Genomic DNA, 20,017 nt, shown 5'->3' on the forward strand with positions numbered 1-20,017 from the left:
TGCGTCACTGCACTCCACTACAGGCCTTAACACCCACATTAGAATAGAAGGAATCATCTCCCCTCTTTTTCTTCCTCCCCCTGGCGGCCGCTCGTGGGTTCCCTCTCTCGTGGCCAGGAACCCGATACGGGCGAGCCGAAGGATCGCACACACTCCCTGCCTGATCCGCAGGCCCAGTGCCTTCCCGCAACCGTAGAAACCGCTACAGCCGCGGGCGCCCCAGCACTCTGTACCTCCGACAGCTCCTGCCGCTACCGGCACTCTTCTCACTGGTCCGGCCCGGGCAGCCACCGTGCTTCTGCGGCTACTCGGCAACAGTGCGGTCGCGGCTGCCTCGACCGACACAACACCGTGGACTGCCGGTCCTGACGGCCCGGCGTGTCGACAGGAGTGTTGTCTGCGATATAGTCGTCGATATGTGGGAGACAGAACCGAACTTCATAGTTGTTGGTTCCGCTACTGTAGCGCCGGCCACCTCTGGTCAGCTGCGTACTACCCGCGTAGGGCTCCGGTGTGTTCACGGGCAGTTGTCTCGGGAGAGTGTGAAAATGTGTGTACACTGCTCGGAGCGCCCGGGTTACCAACCTGTGAGAAAAGAAGTATGTCCCTAAGTGCTGGTACCAACATGACAGCTTCATTGACAGAGACAGAAGTCAATGGGACGCACAGCGTTCTGCCGGGCAAGTAGGACACGCCACGGGTGCCTGCGACAATCGCTCCTCACTCCCCTAGCATAACACGACATAGGAATACACAGAGCGCAATACTCAGGAAATGTGAACCACCTGTCACAGGTAGGAAGAAGTTCAAAGCAGCGAAAGAGGCTTCCAGCCTCACCTCGGTGATGGGGTCCGGTCTCACCAACGCGGCGTGGCGGTCAAACTGACTCACAACCATCAAGGAAAAGGGTACGCAAGTTTGCGAAATGCCATCACACTTTGCGCTGTGGTTTTGTCTCCAGTGAGAACTCGGCGCCTGTTTAGTGATCTGGTTAGCTCTCTCTGCGTAATCGTTATTCTGCCAGTGATGGCCTGCAACATCGTTGGCAGCCGATACGCCACCGCGGAGAGTAGTCAGTCGGATGTTCTGTTGAGGTGTAGTTCGGACAGCGAAAGGCCGTTCTCATCCTGCAGCTTTTGCTAGACCAGGACTTAGTCGCAAAAGTGCGCAATACTTGAAATTCCGATGGCCCCCCATCAACTCCGGACCGCGAATTACACACCAGCTCAGCTGCTACATCAAGTTCTTTCAATCTTGTTACTCAGTGACGCTGCTGTTTTGACGGCAGCATAGACAAGAGCTCGCCAGCCTCGTCGAATCGGGCAGCCGCTTGTTCCTTCCGACGTCACACTGCTGAATCACTTCCAGCCGAACGAGAACACAAAGTCGGCACTGTATGTTGCTGGGACGTCCCGAGTCCCCGCGCACGCTCCCGAATCACTGGTTTCCAGTAGAGTGTACAGCAGCTCAACCCCGGTATCAGAGTTGCTTAACTCCTTGGACTGCTCCGAGAGGAGCACTATTGTGCATCGTGGAAGATAATTATCCACCGGGCTTTCCCCTGCGCACGGCGTTTGCACGGCTATCCCAGAAGGCCGGCTCCTCTCAACACTGCGAGCGTTCGGGAACCGTGGCGGACTGCAAGCTAAGCCCCGTGTGAAAGAGGGACCAGGAAAGGCGCTGGCCCACGTTGAACACTTCCCGGCAACATTCCGCGCCGGTTTGGCGGGAGTCCGAGGTCTCCGGGGGGTCTATACGATGCTATCATCTGCCTGAATCACTTCTAGACGAAGTAAAGAACTGCATCCACACCCACTCCGTGGGTGACGTTTACTACACGTTTCAGGAACATGGTAGGGAGGGGCAAGCTCTCCTGCGTCCAATCCCTCCCCGTCACAGCTTCTGCCTTTGATCCCTGAGCTTCATGCGGCGAAGCCGGTGGAGGGCTTCAGCAACCTGCCTCATGTGGGCCCTTCTGTCTCGCTATGGAGCTTGATCGTTAGGGCCTCCAAACCATCAGACGCTCACCTAGTTGGGCTGGTGCGCGGGTTAGCGATGGTAGCTGCGACAACAGGGCAAAACAAAGCAGGTTCTGGCAACGGGTGGATTGTGTGTCTCTCGGTGCTAAAGCTAGTGAGCATTTTGGTGATTCTGATGCTCTCTTCGGCAACGCCTACGGCTTAATCATACGGGCTGTCCTACAAAACACTGTTGTGTGAACGCTGCTGCCCTTTAGTTGTCCCATCGATCGGCCCAGGGCAAGAGACGCGTCTCCAGTCGCTGTACAGTAGTCCGTCTTTGCGCAGCTAGTTTCCTCTGCGCTGGCCATGCTCTCACAGGTACAGCTTCGCAGCACCCATTCTGCTCCCTCCACATCCAGATACCCAGATGGGCGCACACTAGGGCAGAATATCTTGAAGTGACCAGTTTTCGCGGTTTTATCTTTTCTGCCGGAAAGGGAACACCGTTCTAAGTGCGGTAGCTCTACGCCGACCTATTTTGTCTTGCTGCTTTCCTGTGCGGCTCCAGCTGCAGTCGTCAGCACAATGCAGTCTCTGTTTCGGTCTCGAAATGTCGTGGGGAGAGTGAAGCTGGCATCCCCCTTTCTTCCGCTTCAGAAACTCAGCTGCTTCCCGGCTTGCGCTGCGGGGATCCACACATGTTGTGGAGTTTCTGTCGGCCGCCCGCCACAACGCGATACTGGCAGCCCGCTAGAAGGCTGCCGTGTCTCGTCAACAAACGGGCGCAGTGTTTCCTCACTATGCTATATCGGTCGGTGCGTCCCATCTCGGTTCTTCTCTTCTAGCTCAGCCGCACGAGAAACTGGCCCGGCCTTCAATTTAGAAGGGAAAATACGAGTGGAGAATCCCGTGGTGGAAATGGACGGCGATGAGATGACCCGCATTCTATGGGGCTGGATTAAGGAGAAACTTCTGTTCCCCTACCTTGACATCCCTATTGAGTACTACGACTTGAGCGTAACGAACCGAGACGCCACTGGGGACAAAGTCACCTTGGAAGCTGCAGAGGCCATAAAGAAATGCCATGTCGGCATCAAGTGCGCCACTATCACGCCGGACGAGGGAAGAGTGAAGGAGTTCAGCCTCAAAAAGATGTGGAAGAGTCCAAATGGAACTATCAGGTTGGTCCACGGGACAGGGAAGGCGGCTCCACCCGGGGGCGGGAGTGTGCGCGGAGTGGCGATGAATCTCTGCGGCCTTAGTAGGCCCGGAAAGACTGTCATGCTCTTGGTAACTTACGCGTTCGGCTCAAGCCAAATAACATTCCTTTCCCGCGGCGATAACCAACCGCGGCTGAGGCTGGCTGTCGCAGTCAGTTTTCTGCGTTTGCCAGGCTGATTCTCAGTTCGGTGATGGCGTAGCAGTGCCGCTGCCCAGTTTTCGTGTTCCTGAGGAGAGGGCTGGGTTCGAGCACCTCTCAGGCGTTTAATTACGTCTTGAAGAGCAATCTCTCTTGGTCTCGCTGTCATGCCCGTAGTCTCTCGTGGTCACTGGGAGTCTGTCGGTATCTCTTGCGCTTGTGCACACTCTCTCCACCGCTCCGAAGTTGCTGCAACGCAGTCAGTCGTCAAAAAGCGCTGCCCGCGTTGCTGCGCGACAGCCGATCATAAATAACTGCTGCGGGCGAAAACAGGCAGTCGGCTAAACCCCCCTCTCCTTCTGCTCCAACGACGCTTGTCAGACCAGGGGCGCACTTCTGTGCTCTCTGTACAAAAAGTATTTGCGCTTCATCCGCGTATGTGACTGAGTCGCGGCACTTCTGAACTGTCCCATGAGTAGCTCTGTTCTGGTGTCTGCGCTAGCGAGTATTTTCTTTGCACAATCCATGTCCAGTAAGGACTTTGGCCCGAGGGTAACGCTAGCACGTATTTCCAGAAGTACGCTTTTCTTTATTTCGCCTGACTGAATGAAGTTCGCTTATTTCGTGATGGAACCATACGCGGGTGGATCTTGCGACGTCAAGCGTGCTTCACGCGAACTGCCCTACTCCCCGCAGGCTGCTTCTCCTGCTCCAGGGGAGTAAAAAGGTCGTGGACAATGGGTCTCGCCGTTGTTTCGTTTTCCTGCTCAGAAATATCCTAGACGGGACAGTCTTTCGTGCGCCGATCCTAATCAGCAACGTACCGCGCCTTGTTCCGGGTTGGAAGAAGCCGATCGTGATTGGCAGACACGCTTACGGAGACCAGTACAAGGCAGAATCTCTCGTGTGTGACGGCCCCGGAGACTTCACAATATCATTTACTCCCGCTAACGGAGGAAACCCGCAGTCAAAGAAGGTCTTCACTTTTGCGGGTCCCGGTGTAATGTTGGGGATGTACAACACCGAAGCAAGTGTTCGCGGTTTTGCACTCAGTTCCTTCAACTTCGCTCTGCAGCAGGTACGGAAACGTGAACGTACAAGACCGACCTCCGGAACAGTGAGCGGGGCACAAAGAACAAGGAAAGAGCAACACTACCGCTTTTCATACGTGCGTCCGCCGGCTGCTCCAGACGATACGCAGGCGTTTTGCCGCGTCCTGCGGGGAGCGAGGAACCAATATTATCGTCATCGACGAGTCCTCGTCGCTCCGTCGGGTTCGCGGTGTACTGATCTCTTCACACACTCCCCCCCCTCCGGCTAGCTTTTAGCTCGTGGGAGCCCCGCGGCAAGTTTACGAGGAAGTACCATGGTCTCTTTGTGCAAACCTCAACGTCTTTCCATCGGAGAGATACCGGGCGGAATCTGCATTCCAGAGGTGTATCTAAGAAGTAGCCTTACTTCAGTATAGCTGTTCACCGTGCATTAACACTAGAGGGCTGTGTGGGGCTGAACACCTGAACTTGGTAGATACACTTTCTTGTTCAGTTGTGGCCTGTGAACTACAACGGTTGGATCTAGCAGGTCAGGTTGACTTTTGGGCGCAAGAGTGTAGTCACGGGTGCGGGCGCTATGGCTGAAGCTCTAAGCACCCAGAAACAACCGGCCTGCTGTTGTGGAGCGGGAGTTCTTCAAAGTGGGTGCTCATTCCCGGCTTACCCCACGGTGGAGAGAAAGTGAAAAGCTGCATATATCTTTATGGTTTCGCTGGGGCTGATTCTGCGCTCTACTTCAGAACATGCCCCTCTACCTCAGCACTAAGAATACGATTCTGAAGCAGTACGACGGCATGTTCAAGGACATTTTCCAGGAGTACTACGACAAGCAGTTCCGCACGCTATTTGAAAAGCAAGGCATTTGGTACGAGCATCGGCTCATCGACGATATGGTGGCTCAAGCCCTCAAATCGGAGGGGGGCTTTGTCTGGGCGTGCAAAAACTACGACGGGGACGTCCAGTCAGACATCGTCGCTCAGGTGAGGCTCGCCGGGAGACAGCGTCTCTGGAACCGAGTGTGGCCTCAATGCCGTAAAGCACCTTCAGAGTACTGACAGCCGTCTGACCTACGGTCGAGTCATCGTCACCTTCACTTTGCGGGTGGGGACGCCAGTGTTTGCAGCTAAGCTGAGGTGGGGTTGGCTTTTTTAGACCAGGTACAGCTTTCACACAGAGAGCCGATTGTGTCTTGTTAGGCACCCAGGAGGTAGATACCTGTATATACACCCGTCATGGGCACTGTTTGAGGGCATGGTAGTACGACCGTACACGAAACAGACGCGTTTGCCAGACGGGATGTGAGGACTGTGTCCCCGTGTCCAGTCGACGTTGGGGCGCTGTTTCCGACGGTTGCTTCTGTCATTCCCGAACTGTTCTCCGAGTGACGTAACCCTCCCACAGGCACACGTGTGCTCGACGAGCGTCGCCAGGACTACGAGAGAGGTAGCCGTCTAGTTCTGCTCAGTCCGCTACTTTCACGTGAAGAGGCTTGCTAAACGAAAAAACTGTTTGTCTTTAACCAGAACCCCGGTCAGCCTCTTCCTTCGAGGTTTGTATACACTTAAATGAGGGGACTCATACTTAGGTCAGTTGCGTCTTCCTGTGCACGGCGGTGCATGTTTTCTGGAAATATGTCTACGTTCGTGGCTGGACTGCTCCTTTCAGGGTTATGGCTCCCTGGGTCTCATGACGTCGATTCTCGTGTGCCCTGACGGGCAGACAGTTGTGAGCGAAGCCGCTCATGGGACCGTGACGCGCCACTACAGGCAGCACCAGAAAGGACAGAAAACCTCCACCAATCCTATCGCTTCCATCTTCGCATGGACGAGGGGTCTCTCGCACAGGTAATTCTTCATGTTCACTTTCATTCCCCGGATGGCGCGCTATAATCGACAAGGTGAACGTAGTGGAAAAGCTTCCTTACTCGGGAGCGCCTCCTAGCCAGGGTGGGTAGCGGCCTCACCTGGTTGTTTTCTTGTTGGCTCTCGCGGAGGAAGGGGCTCAGGTTTCACGTGGCCTGGGCGTGTGTAGCTGTCGCTGACAAACGGGAACTCTTGATAAAGATTCACTCTGGGTGTCTACCTTGGCCACCGGAAACAACCCTTAGTACAATCAGGGGTCTGCCGGTATGCGGCTTTTCGCTGGGGCTGTTCCTTCTACATATACATGTATGTATGCACCTATGAATTCAGTGGGACTAAAAGCTACAACATGCTCATCGGTTTTGATTCCGTTGCCCCTCATTGGGAGTTTTCGGGGTGCGCCCCGCAGCTTTGCACTTGTGTACAGCGCTCCATAAGTTGGTGGACGACGAGCAGCCACGCCCAGTCATCCGACTTTTATCAGTTGTCCGTTTCTCTCTGTGCACAGAGGAAAATGCGACTTCGCTAGTGAGCTGAAAACGGACAACAGAAGTATTGTCTTTCATTATGTATTGTTCGCGCTTTCTTGTTCAGAGCGAAGCTTGACAACAACGAGCGTCTGCAGCAGTTCTGCTTGGCACTGGAACGGTCATGCATTCGCACTGTGGAAAGCGGTGCCATGCCGAAGGATCTCGCGATCTGCGTAAAAGGCGCGAACAACGTGACTGTAAGGACTTCGCGCCAGCCCGGGCGCGCGGCTCTTCCTTCCCCTTCTGTTGTATGAAGTTGTGCGGGCATCCGGAATGAAGCCCTGTTTAGATGTCAAGGCACTCGCTAGTGTGCGTGTTTCGGTGAGCATCTACAGATTTTCTGAAATCTCATGGCGGTCTTCTAGCGGCAACGACTACCCAGTTTAGTAGAGTTGTTCTGCGTGCCGCACGAGGCTCTAACGATGCGCTGGTTAGCATGTCCGGGGGCATGAAGAGCAGCATTTCAGCACTCCTCGCTCTCGGTGCCGTTGGCCTTGTATTTGACGTGGCGGAGGGTGAGCCTCATTTTCTTTTGAGTTTAGGCTAGCGACTACCTGACTACCGAGGAGTTCATGGACGCTATCTCCGGCACGTTGAAAATGAATCTGATCACGTATCAGACTCCTCGTCACGGGGATGTGGCCGGAGAAAAATTGTCCAACTCGAACTGGGAGCACTACGCGGCTTCGGAGCACAACTCATCCGTGGTAGGCGAATAGATAACTTGTCGCTTGTGTAAGAGCTTCACGTACAGTATCCTCGCATGTTTCAAGTCTGCGGTGAACCCTCAAGCACTGAGAAACTGGGTGGGTGTCTGCATCTGCAGGAAGCAGAGGTTGTCGGTTTAGTTCGTGCTTGGCGAAGGGCGTGATGCAGAAAATGTGCGGCAGCTCTTGTGAGCGCGTGTGGCCATGCATTGGTACGCAAGACTGCCTTTGGGGTGTATCTGTGCGCTGCGCCTGGAAGACTGCATCTGTAGTTTTCCACAAGTCCCGTGCTCGTACAGCAGAAGGAACCCCACGTCCAACCACACTAGTGTGCGCTTCCTTGGGACCGTACACTCTGAGGCATAGTGCTCCCTGTGTTATGTCCTTGTGCTCAGGACGACCACGACGACAATCAGCGCAAGTGAAGGAAGCAGTGAATCGTCCGCCCGGCCTATGCCAGGGCTGGTGACCTCCAATCGACAATCACACTGGCTTAGACTCGCTTTCGGTTGTAGGGCGTCTTGCTCACGCAGGAGCCCACAGTTGTCACGTTACTTGGCAAGACGTGTTCGAAGCGCTGCAGAGGAACGAACTGTTTTTTGTTTTCTCCTAGAACGCTGAGGTATTTTGAGCGATGCCAAGTTGAAAACATAGGCGACGGACGCCTCGGCTTGCCGCGCAGCGCGGTGCAGGCGGACACGTTCGTGGGGACGAGTTTTCGATGTGGCAGCCCATGAGCTTACAGAATTAGCCGTGTGGAGCACCAGTTAAAGACGTTGTGCGACAACTGCAGTAGCTCAAAAGCTTACAGCAGTAGTCGTACAGAGAATTTGTGCTGCAGTTGGGGCAACGCTGGTGAAGTTTGCCATCATCGGCTTTGTAAGACACTGGTCACGGCGTGCCCCGAGGGCACCCCTATAAACGAGGGCAGGCGCCAGGCAGCACATGGCTTACCACCAGATGACCAGTAAACTGTGGGCTGAGGTGCCTCATGACGGGAGACGAACACAACCACAGATACTCACGTTTGGAAGCTACGCCCAAGACCAACAGCCCGCCCTTGAGCCAACAGCCTGCAAGCAGACCAGAGCCTGTCGGAAGGATGGCGAAACCCAGGACAGCTTCGCTAAACTGTAGGTTGTCAAACGCTGGTGCGGTCCAAGTGGTCTGTCGAGGTTTTCGAATTTAGTGGGCGTCTGAGCTGCAGCGCTGCGGCACGACTTGAGTGTACGCCTGTCGGCGGGTTGGCAATTCGAGATGAAACAAGCAAGCGACAAATAGTCAGCCGGAGGCCACGCAGGGGCCGTGCAGAGCCCTGTTGGGTGCGGTGCTCCTCCTAGGGTAGCTTTCGCCGAAGCCGATGTTGAAAGGTTATAGAACCGAATCTGGTGTACCGACGCCGGGGCACTGAAGCACATTCTACAGCGGCGCCGGGGCGGCGGAGCACATTCTAGAGCGGGGACGGGTTGGTGTGCACATACCACAGCGGGGTTGGAATGGTGGAGCACATACTACAGGGAGGACGGGACACCGGAGCACACTTAATCCGGTATAGCCCACGGCCACGTGCGGGCGCAACGTGAAAGCCTATTTTCGTGAAGGGAGATGCGCAGTTCCAAACCCGGAGAAATCCCGGGGTTGCACTTCGCAAGCCGGGCCTTCCAATATGCTAGCTGAGTAGTGTACGGCACGGGCAGCAACAGTAGGTGCCAGCTGCGTGTCCCTAGTGAAGGAATCGTGACTTGTTGGTACGCTGACGAGAGTCCTGAGCTCTGGCCTGCACGCGTCCCGCGGAGCTTACGGTAACGCTGAGGGGAGGTATGATCCTGTTGGAGCGATCCCACACCGTTGCGGCCCAGTCCGGGCGAGTCTGCTCAGGATCGCGTAGCCAATCTGCCTTTTAGCAGATGTGGTGTCTGCGCCTTTTTTCACTCTGTGATGCGGGACACTGTTTCCAGAACTCCTGGGTTGTCAGGGCACCCCTGACCCGGACTGCAAAGTGTATCACGTCGCGGTACGTGGGTGATGTGGCCGACACGCCAACACATATTGATAAAAGTCTATTAGACACACACCGCACAATAACAAAACTAGGACAACCCGCTGTGGAGACGTTTCCAGTCCACCCCGTACAAACTTCTTGTGCCTGAGATCGCCGGGCTCATGCCGAACGTTATCACCCAGGAACCGCTAAGTATTCTAGTAGCCGTCTCGTTGTGTTCTGGAAACGTGACAGCACCACCTTTGAAACAAGTAATCAAAATAGATGTACAGAAGAAGCAACGAAACGGGGCAAAAAAAGCGGAGTTTCTCGAGGCAAGAACAGTAGAGTCTCCTAACCGTTCTCTTTGAGCCGTAAGGCAAGAGGAATACATTTGACAGACGACGCTCCAGTTGGAGGCAAAAGGAGGCAGGCCTTCGGTACTCGTCTGCCATGTCTACCTTCCAGCCCCCGGACTCTTACCGGACTGGCCCTCTTGTCTGTTTCCCGCCATCCGCCGCTTCTTAGTGCGCTTGCTCGGTCTGTAGGCGGCGAGCGATGTGTCCATAGTGCCACCTGCGCACATGCAGCCAACAGGAGATAATATCAGTGGACCACCATAGATAACATGACCGAGTGACGGAGTGGTGACCCAGAAGGCACCAACACCTCAGACAAAGTGGTAAGAAATCAATTAATCTTCTGGCGACCAAAAAGCCACAGAGCTTGACACGTACCCCGGTTAAGCAAGGCAACGCGCCGCTAGACCGTGCAGGTGAAGCGTGACAGACGCCTTTCGGAGACCCAGAAGCACGCATAGAACAAGTATACTGAATCACGCAAACACACTGCAGAAGTCGTACGCGTATACTCAACACCGGGATTGTTCGTAGGGCTTACCTGTGGTCTTGAGCTTCTTGTACTCCACCTGATCCTGTTCCAAGATGCCAAGAATTTCCCGCTGCCGGTCGGCGTTCCGCTTTTTCCGGTGCATGTCCGCTTTCCCTTTGGCCGCCTGGACAAACGCCGCATCTCTTCTGAGCATGCGTCCAACCTGCCGCCGCATCTCATTGGCCTGTCTTTTTTCTCTTCGGATTTCCTCAAAAGCTTCTACCGCTCCTGCGTCGTCCCGTCCAGCATGCGTCCGACATTTGCGGCGTAGGAGGGACGGCTCAACGTATCGGGGCGTGAGGAGAGTCAAACCAATCTGTCAGAAAGAAACACACCAGGGAAAAGCAGAGCAGACTAGCCTTCCCGCAACCTTCCCTCTGTTCTGTACTCCGAGAACGCACCCACGCCACTGTACGGCTCTGTTTCGACGCTCCCGCTTTGCGCGTAAGCACGTGTGCGAATCTATATATACGAATATACACATACGCATAGTGAACATGGTGAGTTCTTTCCCCACTGGCAACACTCGAAAGTGTGAACGGACAGAAGGTACGCCATTGTATTACGCGTTTGTATCTGTTGAGCCTAAACTTCCGTGTTATCTTAGCTCATGAGCAGATGGAATACTTTTCTCCACATGGGGACACGCCTGCCGCCGGGACCGCACCACTCACACACCTTCTCGGCCTTGTGGTACAGACTGAGAGGAACGAGGGGCCTGGACAAGATGGAGAGGCAGGCACGCCAAAGCTCTCGAAGAGCTTCTAGGAGTGGAAAGAGGGGGGAAGACTTTAGCTGACAGTCCACTGCTGGAATTCCTCCGTCCTGCTCATCGCGTCCTGCGTTCTTCTTCACTGCCGCGAGGCCCTCTGGGTCCTTGCCTAGGACGGCAGCTCCAGACGCGGATGAAGTCCTTGTTACAGCCACAAGGAGGCTTTCGTGAAGAAAGGGAAAGGCCGGAAGCAAGATATGACTGAGAGGAACAAACCCTGCAGAGCACGCCTCCGCCTAAAAAAGGACAAGCGCTCTAGCACAAACACAGTGCAGTACCCACGCCCGCTCTCGTACAGAATCGAACGGTGACTGGAGCCATACGGACAAGAAAGGATGAATGTTCACGCAAGAACCCTCAGTTCGGTTCACTGACGCCTTACACACCGAAAGTCTGTACTCCATAATGACAGGGACCGATGCGCTTGCTGGTGTAGGCAAACAGGCATCAGACATAAGAGGGGGCTAAGGGACTGGCAAAACCACAGACAGACTGGGACAAATCTGTCCTGCCATGTTCATGACACGCTTTCCCTTGTTGAGTCGTCACGTGTCTGGTTTGAGTTCAGCACGTGTCTGGTAGTTAGGCTTTCCTCACTCCAGCTGAAGTGAACACGCACTTTGGTACTGAGCTTTAAAAGGAGCTTTCAAGTACGGCGTCGGACAACTGATTTGCCACTGCATCACTACACTTGATAGCGTTGTGTTTTTCCCGAGGAAGGTATTACTCCACAACGGAGTAAATGTTCACTCCGGGAAAACCCGCATAAAGAGATGAACACTCGAGCAGCTTACAAACTGCGGATATCCACACGCCACTCCGTATGGGTTTCCCTACACAAGCTGAAACTGGCTGTCGTCTATGCTAATGGAAACGAGATTCACTACCTAATCGGGGACGACCCTGAGGTGCTGGACTCTCTGAAGCTTCAATGATACATGCCGACTCTCGGCTACATCACCTAGCGCCTGATGCGCCCGGGTATCGAGGAGACCGTACCAGCTCACGTGCCTGGGACCGTAGGGTGGCAATGACAGCCTCGACCACCCGGACAACATCGACGGTCTCCGCCAGGATATCTTTCGCGTCAGTTGTTCCGCAAAGTCGTGCTCCTGCTGTTGCCTTCTCGCTCTTCCTTTGAGCTCTTGCAATGCTGCGCTCCTGCAGGTTCTCTATCGCCGTGCGCAACAATGCAATCGCGAGCGAGAAGGAGGAAGGCATGTAACGGCCTGAAGCTGCCTGGACCTGATGCTGAAGAGAAAGCACCTGGAGCGCCACAGCGACGCGTGACAAGGGTAGCACTGGAGGCAAAGCGCTACCCACCACTTGCTCTTCTCTACCACCAGCGTCTGTTGCAGGGTCGTCTCCCGTCACCTTTCTATTCTTCATTCCCAGCGGCCTTCCTGCCAGAGGATTCTGCCGCAACCTATCTGCCTCAGGATCTCCGTGCTCTTCTCCGCTTCCCGAGTGTCCTTCACTCTGGCCTCCAGATGCCTTGTCTTCTTCCGCCGGGTCCAGTTCTGGAACCCGCAGTGGAGCGCTCTGAGCCGAGCGAGCTTTCACGCCGGGGCGCAGTGGTCTTGTCGGATTGTCAGTCAGAAAAAGAGGAAACGCGGATAGTTTGGAAGCAAAGAAGTCGAGGAGGAGAAGAGAGGGGGAAAGCAAAGGGTGCTTGTAGTCTGTTAGAGGACAGAGAAAGAACAGCAGCTGAATGACAGCCAGGTCTGCCACAGTCGGAGGGGGCGACGTCTTTGCGTGTGCCGAGCGGCCTTCACTGAGAGCTCCGCTTGAAAGAAGAGGATACGGGAGCGATGTGTCGTCCCTGATCCATGTAGCAGACTCTGCTCTCGCTCCCGTACTTGACGACTCTTTCGTTTTTGTCGTGTCTCCCGTGGGTCCGCCAACTGCTGGTGCAAAACGGAATGCGTGCTGGAGGTCCTCATGGAGGCTAGTCGCTGGCCAGGTCCTGGCGGCAATGTTCGCCAACAGGGGGAGAAAAAACGAATACAAGACTTCCGGATGGTCTTGGGCAAAGAACAAGTAATGCTCGCTCAGCGAACTCCAGAGAGCCACGAGTGAAGGCCCTAAGAGGTAGAAAACAAGGATAAATCACGTCGATCCACAAGAAAAAAGGGAGCTCGACTCTTCTGTCCTGCTCTTGCTAGCCTAAGCCGTACATGAAGTTGACACGAGGCAGAGTAAAAAAGAAACCACCAGGCAATCTCGCAAGGGGTATGCGAAGGGTCTCCGTGTGCCCGTGCTGTGCTCCTGGATGATCGAAGAACGGAACAGGGATTAGTTCTGGACCTTCTGGAAAGGGGTAGGTGTCCTATGCTAAACCCTAGTACGAATTCCGGCAACTGTAACCGAGGTACTTGTAGAAACACCACTTACCTTCCCCGCAACTCGCCGCCGAAATATGCGCGTCGAGAGCGTAGCCAAGAAGCGCTTTGAACGTCTGCTCCTTGACCGGCTCCCCTCCACGTGGCGCACACGAAACAGAGGAAGTGCCCCCTTCGGAGTCGAGTAGTACCCGCAGGCTGAACAACAGTGGACAAGGAGCGCACCGTCTTCGGTATAGCAGCAGCACCGGGCCAACTAATTTCTATCTATAACGGAATCTACAGAACTGATAGAGAAACCAAGAGAATGTGACTCATGCGTGCGCTAGAATTTCGTGACAAGCAGCAGACGCAGTTCCATTGTGTACAGCAGAGAGGCGCCCCGGCTCGTTCTTGGCCCCATGCTACCCTCTTGTCCCCTCACCGATGGAGAAGTTTCCACTGGGAGCGTAGTGGATAGGGTCCAAGAAGCGTCCTGGCGTCTTCTTTTGTCAGTGGTGCCTGGGGCTTGAATGTCAGTGTTTCTTCTCCCTTGCCATTCCTCATCCATTGTCGTGCCTGCTTCTCTTCTTCATCCATGAACTCGTCATCCTCTTCTTCGTCGTCTTCTTCCCCCCCTCCTTGGTTCTTCTCCCCGTGTGCTCGAGAACCGACCGCCATACCCCGGTCCCCTTTGCCAGCACGGCCGTTCTCCCGAGCTGGCTGGAGTCTGTCTGCGCTTTTTTCTTCTCCTGTTTGGTGTATTTCATCTTCTCTGTCGCGCTCACACGCTCTCGATTCTTCTTTGCTTGCAGGTTCAGGCGACAAAAAACCCTCCTGAGAACAGCTTACTTCCTTACCACTGCGTGTGCTGAGACAAGTGTTTTCTCCCGCTTCACCCTCGTGACTTGCGTTTTCTATCCTTCTCTCGTCTGTGTCTCCGTCTCCTTCCGATTCACTTGAGCTCTCCTCAAGCAATTCCTTGGCCTCAGCAGCCTCTTTATCCTCATCACTGCTTTCGTCGTCGCCGTCACTATCCTCATCCTCACTGTCCTCGTCTTCGCTGTTCTCTGTGTCTCGTTCTTGCTCGCTCTCCTCTTGGTGCTGGTGCCTTTCTTCCTCTTCGTCATCTCCTCCTTCCGCCTGTTCTTGTCCCTCGGTCGCTGCCTCTTCTTGCTCTTCCTCTCCCCTGAGCATCCTCTCTTGCCGCTCTTTCTCCTTCTTTTCCAGTTCCTTTTTCTTCTTCTCCCTCGCCTCCTCGGCCGATAGCAACCTGTCAGTCCCGGGCAAGCGCCTGTCGAAGTGTAGAGATGCGGCCAGAGCGTCAAAGTCCGCGGCGAGCGCAATCTGTTTTGCGAGCTTCTTCGTTGCGAAAGATGGAGCAGATACCGAAGACGAAGGCGCCGACGTGGATGGACACCCCGGAGTATCAGTCGGAGATGAAGACAGAAACAACGGACAGTCAGTAGAGGAGATGTCTCCAGAAGCTACCACATTTTTGGCTTCTGTACTCTTTCCAGTTGTTACTGCTGTTTTGGGTTCACTTGGAGGCGACTCGCTCTGCTTGAGTTCAGCCGCCTGTTTGATGCCCTTTCCTTCACGCGACTGACTTGTCTCACTTCCTCCTCCGCCTACATGTTTCTGCATAAGGGCTTCTAGGGCTCTTCAACAGCACACAAAAAACCGCAGGTTGGACAGAAAGAAAACCTAAAATCCGGCCCAGAACGCTCCTCGAAGGAAGTGAAGCACGGACACAGCAGAGGGTGAAAATACGACCGCAATATGTCTTTCCCCTCCATTCGTCCGAGCTTCTCTTGATAAAGACAGCCCGTACAACATATCGTTTCGACTGTCTGCTTCCACGCCCCATGCACTGAAGGCATGGGTCCTGCTATCCCAATCCTAGGCCTCCAATACTGTTTGGCAACCACAGATGTTGCTATTACGAACACGGCTGTGAACACATTGTGCCCTGATCCACGACACAAAGGCACCGATGAAAAACGCGCCTTGGAGAGACAGGCTCCGCTACACTGGATTTGAGGCGGCCAGGGTGAGGAGGCCGGAACTCTAGCAGGCGTCCAGCTTTTGAATTGCGACTTCGTAAGGTATTCCTTCGTCGAACAGGCACCTTGTCCGGACTCCCTTGCGGGCCCACCGCCTGAGAGCAACTGGGCCTACGAATGACGCCGGCGTGGGCCTGCATTTGCTAAGGCAAATTTCCCACATGCTCCTTCTAGCTAACCATTGACTTCTGATGGAAAGTCGCGTGATCTCTTTCCCGAAGAGCAAGCGGTCGGGCTTTTGACCCGCAGGGCGTTACCTGCCGATCGCCTGTTGCGACTACCGCTGCTGATCTCGTGGTGACTGGGTAAAGTGTAACGTGTTGTCTCGTTTTATCCCCCCGCTCTCTCGTTGTCCTTAATGACCTTCCCGGCAGCCCCTTTCTCGTATTTTGAGTCACCAGCTGCGCAGAGAAACAGCTGCCGCCACAATCCGGAACGGGTGTCCGCAAGAAGGATACTTGACATAGATGAGACAGCAAAGAGGAGGATGCTCAAAGAGGCTCAGTGCAAGCTCCGAAGCTCGGTGGCGTGTGTCGTTCTCTTGCAATACGGCGGAGGAACCCGAGAAAGGGCGTGTGAGAACACAGGGCTGAAAACCGTCCCGTCCGTCCAGACTAACAAGACCAAGAGACCCCACAATGGAGCCGGGAGAGAACAAAGCCGAGTAAAAAGTTTCTCTTCCGTTGATGAGCTCGCTACAAACAAGCGAGCGGATTCGGAGCCAAGGACACGTGATTGCAAGAGTCGTAAAAAGGGAGAGAGCTTACTGTTTCTTCGTCGGCCTGAACATGTCCGAGCGACTAACAAGAAGATCGGAGAAATCCTCATCCAATTTTTCAAGAAGCAGGCGTTGCTGTCTTTGCTCACAAGCCAACTGTGTAGAGTAAAGCACGAGAGACCAAAATGAGATAACACACCTGAGAAAGCATGACGAGACACGCTCGCACGCCCTCAGCGGCCCAGGCCTTGCAGGCAAGTCTTACGATGTAACGCACCGAAGAGACCACATCTAGCTGCAAAAAACGCCTTGGAAGTTCTCGTGCTGCTGGCGTAGCAGCGACGCGACACCAAAGGGCAACATACATCACCGTCTATATCTAGTCGAATGATGACATCAGACCACGAGAATGCACCAATATGCCACCGTATACACGCCATGTCTCTTGACCAACCAGCGATCGTGTTCCGCGGCCTTCGTTGGTGTCTCCATCAGGGGAGAAACGAGAGAAGGCAGGATATCTTTGCTGTCACCGTTAATACTTAGGAAAAAGTGGACCGCGAAGAAGTGAACGGAGGGCCAAACTTGACAGAGAGAGTAACGCTGGCGGTGTGGCATCAGCCACGTTTCTAGCTTTGTGCGCAGGGAAAGCAGGAGAGGTCGCACAGCCCAGGTGAGGTTCCTTTTGCTAGGAGGAAATGCCGATATAGGAAGACAAAACTGTCTTTCACAGCAAAGAGGGCCACGACATTAGGGGAAAGATACAGGGTTCATGGACGAGTGTGGTAAGAAACCAGTACCCAGCACCCGCCTGTACAAGAGTTCGTTGTTGATGCTGTAAGCTCACCCTGGCCCGTGCTTCCTTGCTATGTGCTATAATTTCGCGATAGATCTCTCTTCTCGTCTTTGGTCTCTCTTCGCCTTCCCCATCCTGTCCGGAAGTAGCCCCCTCCTTGAAAAACAAGTCAGGAGGGAATTCCATGTCATCACCTGAGACAAGCGTATAGGAAAAGAAAGCGCTGAGCCAAATCAAGGACATACGCAGAAACACTAACCATGGTAGTGCCCCGCAAGCCGGGCTTTGAAAGGGAATAACACACCCCAAAAATATCAACTAAATGCACCTTGATTACATTTCTTGTCAGCTGAAAAGCAAACTGCCTTGTGTCCTCAAACAGAGGTCCTTAACAGCCCAGTGCATACGAGAAAACGCCTAGCTTGATACCTTTCCCGGGGCAACTGTCGAGATCGAAGACCAAGGCTTTTCCACCATCCCCTGACGCTTCGTGTTAGAGACTGTTTGACGGCTTCCCGATCTGGTTCTCCCTCTTTTTGCTAACCCCCGAAAACTATTGCGCGAAATCAGAACCTGCCACCGTTCTTGGGACGTCTTCCTTCTGCTCTCGTTGCTCTCCATTATTGATTGCTCGGTCGCTGTCAACCCAGGAACCAACGTACCTTCGCCCTCGAGTTCTCCAGTGAGGTTGTCTCCAAGAAGACCGTCTCGGTCTTTGTCTTCAAGATCCGTATCCCCCAGTGCCGCCAGTGGTACCCCACCGTGTGTAAGTCCCCCTTCTCCTTGGTCGTCATCTTCATCAGCTAGGGCAAAGCCCTTTTTTCTTCCTCCTTTCTGGACTCTCTCCTTCTCCCGCCTCTTGGCAAGAAGTCGCAGACGCTTGAGAAGAGCCTTCTCGTCCTCTTCACCCACACTCCCGAAAGACGACGCCCATCGCTCATCTCGGAAAGAATCACTTGACCTAGCGGAGGAACCGGCGGCAACGTCAAAGACGCTGTTGTACAGAACCTTCATGCGCTGCATAGAGAGAGAGAAATACACACAAGCGGGATTCATACCACTCGACAGCGGACACATGGCTGTCGTCAGCTCGTTAAACGAAGTAAGTGACCCGCCGCCATTGAACCCCCTCTCTGGAAGAAGTACAACAGAGAATAGAAGATTCGCAAACAACGGAGAAGTACTAGAGAGGTGCTGGACATCAAACTGACGGCAACGTCCCCGTACTATGTGAAATCCCTTCGCTTGAGTGTGTCGGACGCGAGCGGGGTGGCGAACCTCGAGGCGGGCTAGCACTCATACCACGTCCACGGACCTTGTGCTGTCACAGGTGCTTGAGTTGCATGGACACATCTATACGGACTGCCGTTATTCTTTGAGCTCCATGATATAAATTGTATTCTTCCAATCGACCCTACGGCCGGGCGGAGTTTCAACAGAAGAACAGCTTTGTAATGAAGACGGCAGATGGGAGAGAGGCAGAACAAAGACAGGAAATAAACCGGGGAGAGGAGAGACTCTTGATCTTCACAAAAGTACTTTACCTGTCCCTCATCACAAGAAAGAGCTGGAAAGAAGGATGCTCTAAGAAAAGCTGGGACGAGACAAAAAAGGAAAGGCGCCATGCGACAAATGAAGTACGGGGCACAACAAGACAAAGGGATACGCCACCTGAGGAACGCGTACCACAAAGACCACCGCTAAAACAAAGGAAAGGCATGTAAGGAGAGTTCCCTTCTTCAGTCGCGATCGCTAGCTTCAAAAGAGGGTAAATGCAGAGACGTATGCCACGACAACGTCAACGGAGGTAAACAAGAAGACCGGACAGGTACCTGCCAGAGTGTCTCGACTGGAGAGAAAGTTCTGAGGTAGGTACCTGCTTTCTGTCCTTTTCAGCCGAGCTGACCAGATTCCGTTCGCTTCCCTTTACTTTACGACCGGCGACCTCCCGGCGAAGCTTCTTATTGCCGAGAACTTCAAAGGCATTCCGAGAAACTTTCCCTGCTCGCGCGTCTGAATTTCCTCCGCTCGGACCTCCTCCGCCTTCTTTTCTCTTCTTTGACATTTTCATTTCGGCTTAAGGGAAGCGAACAAAGCGCACTATTCTCGACACGTAGCCCTAAGAACGTGTACATGAGAGTACACATATGACTCCCGACACGCAGATTTGTCGATCTATGGAGAACGGCTCACTTTCGTTCCGGAGCTACGCGTGCTTGACAGGCATACACCTGCCCTAGCCGATGGCATAGCAAGGCAGCGTAGGGCTCTGGAAGCCTCGGAGGAATCGTATACACCGGCTTGCTGATTATGATTTCGTGGTCCGACCTTGGTCGAGACCCAGTGGAGAAACATTAGTAACACCTGCTGTCAGTCACCACCACAGCTCTTGCGGACGCCGCGCCGGAGAGAGTGAGGAGTAGAAAAGTGTCGAGTGACGTGAAAAGAGAGAAACAGAACTAGAGGACAGCAGGAAAGGGGCACGACACGAACGGAGACAGCAGTGGCGAGATTTCAGCGCAGTAATGCCCTGGAAGAGAAGAAATACGCCAGCGAGAGGAATACCGCAAAAGCATGAGAAAGGCGGAGGTGCCAGAAGACGTTGAAAGCTATGAAGACGCCAGCCAGAGCAATCCAGGAGGAGAAACGAACAGAAGGAAGTAAAAGAAAAGAAAAGAAGAATGCGCATCGACGGCGAGATCAGCGTGGCTGACCGGGGAAACGAGAGGATCCCGGGGAACGAAGATGGGGCAGCGGGAGGAGACGAAGGGGGGATCCCGGAAGCGATGTGTATCACCAAGTCCAATCATGGGCTGGAATGGGAACGAAATGTTGCCGGGATGCAAAAGCGACTCCTCTCCAAAATCGATGACCCCCCACAAAGATGTACAGCACGCGCGTGCAATCGAAATGGGAGCGCATGCATGGTGCATGCAGTCCCGGAGTGCTAGAAGCTTGTAGAGCCGTGGTCGCCTGCCATCTGCTTCTCCACAAGACAAC

General features: G+C 54.1%; 2 protein-coding genes across 2 annotated transcripts; one reads left to right on the forward strand and one right to left on the reverse strand.

Moving 5' to 3' along the window:
• Positions 1–2,282: 2,282 nt before the first annotated feature.
• CSUI_002100 (isocitrate dehydrogenase) lies at positions 2,283–8,041 on the forward strand. Its single transcript, XM_068062302.1, has 7 exons — positions 2,283–3,142; positions 4,093–4,399; positions 5,114–5,353; positions 6,039–6,217; positions 6,830–6,962; positions 7,308–7,472; positions 7,868–8,041. Exons 1-7 carry the CDS (start codon positions 2,547–2,549, stop codon positions 7,895–7,897), a joined length of 1,650 nt encoding a protein of 549 aa, XP_067925722.1. The 5' UTR covers positions 2,283–2,546; the 3' UTR covers positions 7,898–8,041.
• A 1,373-nt stretch (positions 8,042–9,414) lies between these two features.
• CSUI_002101 (nop14-like family protein) lies at positions 9,415–19,887 on the reverse strand. The gene is made up of 10 exons (XM_068062303.1): positions 18,894–19,887; positions 17,680–18,034; positions 17,069–17,211; positions 16,271–16,377; positions 13,883–15,100; positions 13,511–13,656; positions 12,116–13,200; positions 11,023–11,352; positions 10,354–10,660; positions 9,415–10,029 (listed from the first exon to the last, which is right to left on the reverse strand). The coding sequence occupies exons 1-10, from the start codon at positions 19,086–19,088 to the stop codon at positions 9,911–9,913; spliced, it is 4,005 nt and encodes a 1,334-aa protein (XP_067925723.1). The 5' UTR covers positions 19,089–19,887; the 3' UTR covers positions 9,415–9,910.
• Positions 19,888–20,017: the final 130 nt, after the last annotated feature.

Source organism: Cystoisospora suis (genome assembly GCF_002600585.1).
Source record: "Cystoisospora suis strain Wien I chromosome Unknown contig_877, whole genome shotgun sequence".
NCBI lineage: Eukaryota > Apicomplexa > Conoidasida > Eucoccidiorida > Sarcocystidae > Cystoisospora > Cystoisospora suis.

Coding starts and splice junctions, on each gene's coding strand:
- CSUI_002100 (XM_068062302.1), top strand. CDS start 2,547: ATGCAGTCTCTGTTTCGGTCTCGAAATGTCGTGGGGAGAGTGAAGCTG. Junction 4,400..5,113: donor TCAACTTCGCTCTGCAGCAG/GTACGGAAACGT, acceptor GCTCTACTTCAG/AACATGCCCCTCTACCTCAG. Junction 5,354..6,038: donor AGTCAGACATCGTCGCTCAG/GTGAGGCTCGCC, acceptor TGCTCCTTTCAG/GGTTATGGCTCCCTGGGTCT.
- CSUI_002101 (XM_068062303.1), bottom strand. CDS start 19,088: ATGAAAATGTCAAAGAAGAGAAAAGAAGGCGGAGGAGGTCCGAGCGGA. Junction 17,212..17,679: donor TGGAGAACTCGAGGGCGAAG/GTACGTTGGTTC, acceptor CGCTTGTCTCAG/GTGATGACATGGAATTCCCT. Junction 13,657..13,882: donor CAGTGGAAACTTCTCCATCG/GTGAGGGGACAA, acceptor ACTGTTGTTCAG/CCTGCGGGTACTACTCGACT.